The sequence below is a fragment of the Gadus macrocephalus genome, chromosome 13, assembly GCF_031168955.1.
Source record: "Gadus macrocephalus chromosome 13, ASM3116895v1".
NCBI lineage: Eukaryota > Metazoa > Chordata > Actinopteri > Gadiformes > Gadidae > Gadus > Gadus macrocephalus.
Window position 1 is genome coordinate 16,458,072 of NC_082394.1, and position 9,194 is coordinate 16,467,265.

A 9,194-nucleotide genomic window follows, 5' to 3' on the forward strand; every position below is an offset into this window, starting at 1 on the left:
TTTACCCCCAACCGTCTGTGACTCTCAAGTCCTATATTTTCAACTGTTTCCATCAGACAAAGGCTGGTTGTCTAAGCTAGATAACACATTTTACAAAACATGAAAATGTTCAATAAATGAAAATGATTAGTCAAAAGTCTTTACCTTTCTGAAATCTCTTCTAGATAATTTAGTTTCCCCTTTCCCGAGTACACGCTAAAGAGTTAAAATATTCTTATTAATTCTACTGGCTTTGGAGGGCTGATAATAATTACACTACTGGTTATTAAAGATCTCATCGCATGAAAATTTCACTTTCTGAGGTTTTCTAACATTAATATGCATTTGGGGAAAACTCGTCTGGAGAAAGCTCAATGTGCGACTGGCTCGTAGTGGCTGTAATTCTGCACCACGGCTGAATTTCGGGAACGTCTTGAAATACTGTGTTTGGGGCCCACTAATATCTATATTAAAGCATCCATAAAGTAGCATGCCATGGGACCTTTAAGCATAGGTAGGTAGGCTACGGATTAATACAAAAACAAACAAATAAACATGGTAAAGCATGGGACCTTTATGCAATGCACTCAAATCCAACCCAAAGTTGCATGCTGCTCTACTTTTTGGGCCAGGGGGTTGGTCCACATTTTTTTGGGCAAGGCACAAAAGTGTGTTTGTTGCTCCTACTAGGCAGGGTCCTGTCTACACATTGGACTGAGTCAGTGTTAGGAGGACATTCAGTCATGTCTGAGGTGCGGGGTGGTGTTCTGCTGCTGCTGTTGGGCCTTCTGTACCTCGGGACACTTTGGCCGGTCCAGGGAGCCCTGCTGGTCTCTCGCTACGATGCTACGACGAAGGTGAACTTACTCATATCGTCTTTTCATATTATTATATTATATGTCCATTTGAGAATGACATCAATGTCCAAAGCTCCGTTTGCCCTGCTTCGTTGGTTCATTGGTTTTTACTGTAATTTACCCTTCTGCTACCTGTTTAGTTAAGTAATGTTTCTTTTGTTGTTCTGCTACCTGCATGTAGTTTAGTTGTAGTTATTCTGCCTCGTTTCATTCCTGATTTGTATGAGGACATGCTTCTCCAAAGGCCATTCTGGGTCACCTTTCCCTTTTTGATATTTATTCTCTTGGTATGTTATGTCAACATAGCATAATATGTTTATCATTTGACTACATTTCAGGAGACAAGAGGTGCCATCAGGTCCATTCAGGTATTTTCAGCTATTTCAATTTTTCCTTTTTTTCTACGTGCCGTGATTGTTTTAGATCACCCAGAAGCCTGGACCTGCAGGCTAAAAATATTAACTTTTTCTTTTTTGTTACAGAAAAGAAGTGTAGACGATGCAAAGGTAAGGGAAGACTTTTGGGATACATTTTGATATTTATGACGATTAGAGATCCACTTATTGTTGTTGTTTTGTTGTTGTTTTGCATTTCAAGTGCTAAAGGCATGCATTTGTTACCAATGTATGTATGTATGTATTTTGTTGCCCACTCTGTTCAGATGGTGGAGGTGCTCAGTGTCACGGTACACTGTACGGTGGCTTCTCGGTTCGCTCACACAGTCATGACCTCCAGTGCTTTGAACAAAGCCAACTCCTCCCAGGAAATATTCTTCGAGGTGGACCTGCCCAAGACGGCCTTCATCACCAACTTCAGCATGTGAGTCTTCCACCAGACCTCACCCTTCAAAACAGTGAAAGCTTTTCGCCTCCTAACAAAAAGCACATGAGATCTTCTTTAAACCAACCAGTCAATAGACATTACACCTGTTTCAACATTCAGTCGGTTGTTGGCAAACTGTTCAATTTATCAATATATAAAGCTTCTTATTGCACATTCTTTGGATCCAATGTGCAACACTTACAACACAACTCTTGCTGGATTCCTTTGTTTGGAAGAGGCTCAAGTAAAAGATACGATTCCATCGACACATTGTAACAGCAATAAAAGCTTTTTCTAAATCCTTTTTTCACGTTTCAACTGCCCCTTCTGTTCACAGGGAGATTGAGGGTCAGATCTATGTTGGGGTTGTGAATGAAAAGGAGAAAGCCAAGAAACAGTATGAGAAGGCTGTTTCAAGTGGACGGACAGCTGGACTGGTCAAGTAGGTGGAGATTGAACAGGCATTTACCTCGAATCATGTCACTTTGTGTTTAAAGAAACTATTCACATCTTTTCCTGTTTCATGTGTAAACTAAAGTGATTTAACTGTTTGATATCACTCATTTGGGCTAATTGGCATGATGTTACAGAGCTTCTGGAAGGAAAATGGAGAAGTTCTCTGTGTCTGTCAACATTGCAGCCAAGAGCAATGTGACCTTCATCCTGACCTATGAGGAGCTTCTTCAGAGGAAATTTGGCAAGTATGAGATCCTGACCCGAATAAACCCTAAACAGCTGGTCGAGAACTTTCAGGTGAATCCAAGTTCACAATCCCCTAAATTTCGTGGGCTCAGTAAATGTACATATTTACACAAAATATATTTGTGTGTGTGTGTGTGTGTGTGTGTGTGTGTGTGTGCGTGTGTGTGTGTGTGTGTGTGTGTGTGTGTGTGTGTGTGTGTGTGTGTGTGTGTGTGTGTGTGTGTGTGTGTGTGTGTGTGTGTGTGTGTGTGTGTGCGTGTGTGCGTGCAGATTGTGGCTGATATCTATGAGCCCCAGGGCATTGCCTTTGTGGATGCCCATGCAACCTTCCTCTCCAATGAACTTCTCCCCCTGGTGGAGAAAACGGTCACAGACAACAAGGTTCAGTTTGATATCTATCAGCAGGAAGTGAATTAAATGGCAGACTACATTATGTGGTCATTTGAGGTTGAATCCCATACATCCCTCTTTCAGGCACACATCTCCTTCTCGCCCACGCTGGATCAGCAGAGGAAGTGTCCAGAGTGTGATGGGTCTCTGATCAATGGGGATTTCATCATCAAGTATGACGTGAAACGAGCGTCCAGCCTAGGAGACATTCAGGTCTGCTGTCAACAAATATATGAAACACAATGCTGACTTTAGTGGAGCAACATAGACCAGTTTAAACTGATCAATTCCACTTTTGTATTTCTACCTCCAGATCGTGAACGGATACTTTGTGCATTTCTTTGCTCCTCCGGATCTTCCCCGTCTCCCAAAGAATGTGGTGTTTGTCATCGACAGGAGTGGGTCAATGAGAGGCACCAAGATGAAACAGGTACAGTGACTGTGTGTGTGTGTGTGTGTGTGTGTGTGTGTGTGTGTGTGTGTGTGTGTGTGTGTGTGTGTGTGTGTGTGTGTGTGTGTGTGTGTGTGTGTGTGTGTGTGTGTGGCATGGACAGTGATGTAGAAAAAATAACATACATTTTATTGCATTCACATACTAACTACCAGCCTTCTTGTATTCTTGCCTCCAAAGACCCGCGTGGCAATGGAATCAATTCTCTCAGACGTCCATCCAGAGGACTACTTTGGTATCATCTTATTTGATAGATCAATTGATCTCTGGAAAGAATCCCTTACCAAAGCAACAGAGGAAAACGTGGATGAAGCCATTCAATTTATCCGGCAAATAAATCCTAGCGGAGGTAGGTTAGCTTCTACTTAGCTAGATATCAAACTTATCCTACCAAACAACTAACCCTACCAAAGATTAATGTGAATGTACTCATGTTTCAGCCACTAACATCAATGATTCCGTTATGAAGGCCATCCACATGCTGCAAGATGACAGAAGGAAGAAGAAGCTCCCAGAGAGAAGTGTGGACATGATCATTTTACTAACCGATGGAATGCCAAATAAGGGTGGGTGTACAGAGATATCAACATACATTTGTGATGATAGTTTTGACGTGATATGTCGTATGTCTCATATGTGGTCTCTCTTCATGGATATGCTTGCATCCTGTTCCATCACATTGGGTCATGATTGAGCTGTCTTCATTAATGTCTTTGTGATTGTGTAGGTGAAAGCAACCTTCAAAGGATCCAGCAGAACGTGTGCGAAGCCATCGGTGGTAATATGACTCTGTTCTGCCTGGGCTTTGGGGATGATGTGGATTACTCCTTCCTGGACGTGATGGCCAAACAGAACAATGGCGTGGCCCGCAGGATCTACGAAGCCTCCGACGCTACCCTTCAGCTGCAGGTGAGGTTACGCTAATCAGGGGCGTTGTTAGGATTTGAGGACATTCAGGGCTTCGCCCGGACCTCTGGAGGGGGGTCGGGGGGACTCTGGACGTTAATGCCTTTATTTTGTAGTCTTTGTAATTGTGTACTCTGGCACCTTATTCAAAGTACACTCAATGTGTGCGTCAAACACTTGTTTACTTTCCAGATACATTTTGAATTGTGATTGAATAAATTTAAGTATATTTTTAGTAATATTGAGTTTAAGCAGAATAAATCAGAATATATCTCTAAACATGTATTGACATTCTACTGTCATGGGTAGATGTGTTGGAGCATCTTGGACTAGGTGGAAATCACTCAGGAGCCGACGAGAAGCATGAAAAAATATGGGATCTTTTATTTTCCCAATTTAAAGGCCCATGAGGCAATACAAATAAAAAAAAAAGATAATAATTTTCACTAAACAAACTGAATGGGCTTGAGAGTCACAAAAATATCAATTCGAACTTCAGCATACTGGACCTTTAAACAAGTCACTTTGAGAGCAATAATCAGACATACGTCCTTCCACCATCAGCTCTCCCGAACCACTGACGAGCGTCAGCCTATATAGGCCTCTCCCTCCCCTACTAACTGGCGCATACCAATATGCACGTGAGACAGGGGTGTTACAAGTTCAATTACCTATACAGCTTTAAACAGCTACAATTCTCCCCTCTATAAGCTAGAACATAAGCACGGTAAACCGTGTACTATTGCTAGATTATGGCGTAGCCAAAATATACAAACTGCAAAAAACATGACTACAAAAACTCGGGGACACTTACGGTTTACCCGGAAGTTATGACGTCAATTTAAACGCCGTTGACGCGGCACACATTCCCTAATACAAAGTCTAGACGAGACGCTGGTAAGACGAAGATTTACGCAGTGTTAACATGAAACTTTTAAACTAAATAAACAAAGCTGGAATTTGACAAAGACATACTTGTTTGAGTGGTTATTGCAACAGAACAGGTGACGTTAAAGGCACCCAGTGCAACTTTATGTAAACATTCAATGAAAAATAAACATTCAATTTCTAGTCTTTTTTACACGTAGTAAGTTTCAATAACTCCATACCATTACATATCGACATTCAAGGAGCAAAGATGAGACGTCGTTGTGTGGTGAGAACTGATAGAAAATCGTAAACAACAACAATCGCCGGTGGGGAGAAGCCATTTTTCCATTGACTGGAAGCCTGCTTTATTTATTGTAGGTTACAAAAAATAAAGAAAATGGCGGCATTGTTGTTGTTATCGATTTTCTATCAGTTCTCACCACACAACGACGTCTCATCTTTGCTGCTTGAATGTCGGTATGTAATGGTATGGAGTTATTGAAACTTACTACGTGTAAAAAAGACTAGAAATTGAATGTTTATTTTTAAGCCTCGAAAGTTGCACTGGGTGCCTTTAATGGTAAATGGTAACAGAATAACAATAAGAAATATCCCAATTGAGATCCTGGGCTAATCATAAAACCATCAGCTTTAACCTAGGAGGATGCCCCCGGCCTAACAACAGCTATGATGCCTAGAGGTGTCTTTGTTTAACTAATGAGGTAGCGTATTTCTGGGTCAATAACCTCTTTCTACTCTCTCAGTCCGGACAATCATTTCACACAGCCCGTTTCCACGTATGTGACCGCTGGATATGTGTATGAATGTGTTGCAGGGTTTCTACGATGAGGTGGCTAGCCCGCTGTTGTCAGCAGTGGACCTGCGTTACCCTGACAACGCGGTGGATTCCTTAACCCCTCATCACTTCAGTCAGTTGTTCAATGGCTCAGAGATCGTGGTGGCCGGGCGGCTGTCTGAAAACGACATGGACAACTTCCTGGTGGAAGTGTTTGCCAATGGGGTGGGTGAAGGACAGGTGATACAGTGGTATCTTGGGGCATAAGAGGGGCACAGTTACGTTTGGTTTGAGCTCTTTTGGCTTTCTGCTCCACGTAGTTTGAGCAGGACTTCCAGGTGCAGGGCGAGGCTAGTGTCACCGACTGGGACGTGATCTACCCAGAGAAGGATTACATCTTTGGGGACTTCACTGAGCGACTGTGGGCCTACCTCACCATCCAACAACTACTGGAGACCAGGTTTGAGCAGATGGAAGCCAGTTATGGTTGGAATGGATTTCCAAAACGTCATTGCTCTGGGTATACATTCTAAACCTAGGTGCAAGACTGTCTGAATTCTTTGTGTTGTTTCCATTAACTAGTAAGAGTGGGCCAGCAGAGAAGAAGAGCAACGCCACGGCCAAAGCCCTGGAGATGTCCCTGAAGTACAGCTTCGTCACGCCCCTCACCTCCATGGTGGTCACCAAGCCAGAGACAGAGGATGGTCCCAGCGGGCCCCTCATAGCAGACAAGCTGACTGAGGGTAGGACAGCTGGAGAGGCAGGAAGGAGGACTCAACTGGGTTGTACACCAACATACTGACTCTGTGTCGTTATTGAGGTCCTACATGTATCTCTGTTGAATTATTCCAACTTATTTCCACAGAACAACGGCAGCAGGCTGACAAACAGGGTATGATTTGTACCGGGTTTGTATTTGAATTCCCCTATAGTAGCTCTGAGAGTGCAGGCCTTGGAGATCCATTGCTTCTCACTGTGTATTTGTTGTTGGTCATGCGGTATAGGTGCTGTCAGTTATCTGCACTCAGCCCCTCAATCAGGCTTCATGAGAACTCCTGTTGCTCACCATCCTACATACTTAGGTACGTATTCTATATTCATAAAATATGGCCATTGATCATTCCATGTGGTCTTGGCTTGAAATGTAGTGGGACAGGTAATTCTCCAGAATGACTTTATTTGACCAAACCAAGTCCATATATGTATATCTTCTTTTGCGTATTATTGTTGCTTCCACCTTGTCATTATACTTTTTGTTCAGTGGATGGAGATCCTCATTTCATGATCGAACTGCCAGAGAGAGAGGACGCTCTGTGCTTCAACATCAATGACTCACCTGGAACCATCTTTAACCTGGTCAAAGACCCCTCCATAGGTGAGCCTGCTTCAGTCCACACGGCACACGTGTTGTTTATAAAATGGGATTTCAACCTCTTGGCCATTTTAATGATTACTGAAAGAAATCTATTATCTTATCAGTATCCTCTAGGAAATAGATCATTTAATCACATGTTGCTTCTTCAGGACTTTTGGTCAATGGTCAGACCATTGGGGATAAGATGGTTGCCCCTGATGGTAAAGTCAACACCTACTTTGGCCGCCTTGGTGTTGTCCATCACACCCTGGGGGTGAGGCTGGAGGTGACCACTGAGTACATCACTCTGTCCCAGGATGGACAAAAGGTCAAGCTGCTGTGGTCAGATCAAGCTTCCCTAAAAGGACCCAGGTAGAAACACCTAGAAACCGACGGATATTTATGACAATGTAACGGCCTCCTCTCTTTGCTTTTTTACTTTGTCTTCCTACCAAGTCATTCTGATTCCACCATCCACTCCATCTCCACTTTCTCTCCTTACCCCAGTGTGGATCTGCTTTTGACCAAGGACCGGAGCGTCAAGGTGACTTTAAGAGATTCTGTAAAGTTTGTGATCCTGCTCCATAAAGTGTGGAAGATGCACCCCTACCACCAGGACTACCTGGGATTCTACACTCTGGACAGCCACCTTCTCTCTCCATCCGTCCATGGTCTGCTAGGTAATGGAACAACAGGGAATCATAGCAGGAAATTGTGTCCCAGACAGGTGGTGTTTATCGATAGTACTTTGGTAATGAAACTAAGAACATGTAGAACAAAAAATTATTGAAACTGTTTTAATTCTAAGTAAAGAATAGCAGAACGTTTTCTGCGTATTGGTCTCTTATCTTTGTCCTATTTTATACAGTCAGATGGGTAAACTGATCTATTCAGCATCCATCTAGCTAGACACTTCCACCAGTGATGTCAGAGGGCAAGGCAGATTTGGAAACAGCTTTTAATGGATTAACACACTCACACCTGGACATTTTAACTAAAGTCAGATAAAGTCTGACTTTAAGGGAATCATCTTTTCAATGCTGGTAAATTCTGCAGGTCAGTTCTACCATGGGATTGAGTTTGAAGTTGGAGATCTACGTCCAGGAGAGGTTCCTGAGAAACCAGACGCCACCATGTATGTCAAAGGACATCAGCTCAATGTGACCAGGTACACCTGCTACCTTACATCTGTTTCACAGAACAGTGAACATCTAGATCGGAAATTTGGAGAAATATATTTGATCAAACTTTGGATACACCTTTTGACCTCTGTCTCTTGGTCTCTAGAGGTTGGCAACGGGACTTCAGGAAGGATTTGAAGAAAGGAGAAAATGTGCCATGCTGGTTCATCCACAGTAATGGAACAGGGCTCATTGATGGCAGTGCTGAAGATTACATCGTGTCAGGCCTCTTTAACACTGTTTGACAAGTATAAGACAAGGTCACCCATACTGGAGCAGCTACCAACCTACAGCGATTTTAACCCCACACCATGTCAGTGTCATAATATTAATTTGTCAAAGAATGAGACCCTTGATGGGAATTCCAATGCTATCAAATTTAAAAAGATAATTTTTTTTCGATAAAGCATTAACAAGTTCTACAATAAATATTCTATCAAATCAAGCATCTAAGCATCTTAGAGATCCTTTGACGGTTTTGAATGACAAGACAGACACCCATCAGATTCCATTTTCTAGGGCTGCATAGATTTGTCAGTGAATAGAGGATCAAATCAATCTTTAGTTAGCAATCTGTTTAATGTACAGGTCAATACAAATTCATGGTTATTGGATCATTATAAAAGGAATGGTCTTTGTAGCTGCATTGGTTTAATAAACGGCCACGCTTCATACTGATGACTTTTTGAATGTTTATTTTCTCTTAAACTCTCTGAAAGCTGTAAACTTTAATAAACAGAAAAAACACTGTGACAACGTTAGCGCCTTACACCTAATACAGAGTCCATCTTCTTCTGAAAACCCATGAGTCCGTGACTGGTTTTATATCTCTGATGGCGCTTTTCCCATAATTCCCTGGGATAGGACCCCATATTTAAACAAACTC

At 42.4% G+C, this 9,194-nt stretch overlaps 1 protein-coding gene across 1 annotated transcript; it reads left to right on the forward strand.

Moving 5' to 3' along the window:
• The first annotated feature begins 666 nt into the window (after positions 1 to 666).
• Positions 667 to 8,982, forward strand: LOC132470921 (inter-alpha-trypsin inhibitor heavy chain H3-like). Its single transcript, XM_060069854.1, has 22 exons — positions 667 to 836; positions 1,175 to 1,204; positions 1,319 to 1,342; positions 1,498 to 1,655; positions 1,996 to 2,100; positions 2,249 to 2,411; positions 2,631 to 2,741; positions 2,835 to 2,963; positions 3,064 to 3,180; positions 3,382 to 3,550; positions 3,642 to 3,767; positions 3,929 to 4,110; positions 5,813 to 5,998; positions 6,094 to 6,233; positions 6,356 to 6,516; positions 6,639 to 6,665; positions 6,778 to 6,855; positions 7,035 to 7,148; positions 7,298 to 7,499; positions 7,635 to 7,807; positions 8,184 to 8,295; positions 8,415 to 8,982. The coding sequence occupies exons 1-22, from the start codon at positions 723 to 725 to the stop codon at positions 8,551 to 8,553; spliced, it is 2,760 nt and encodes a 919-aa protein (XP_059925837.1). The 5' UTR covers positions 667 to 722; the 3' UTR covers positions 8,554 to 8,982.
• Positions 8,983 to 9,194: the final 212 nt, after the last annotated feature.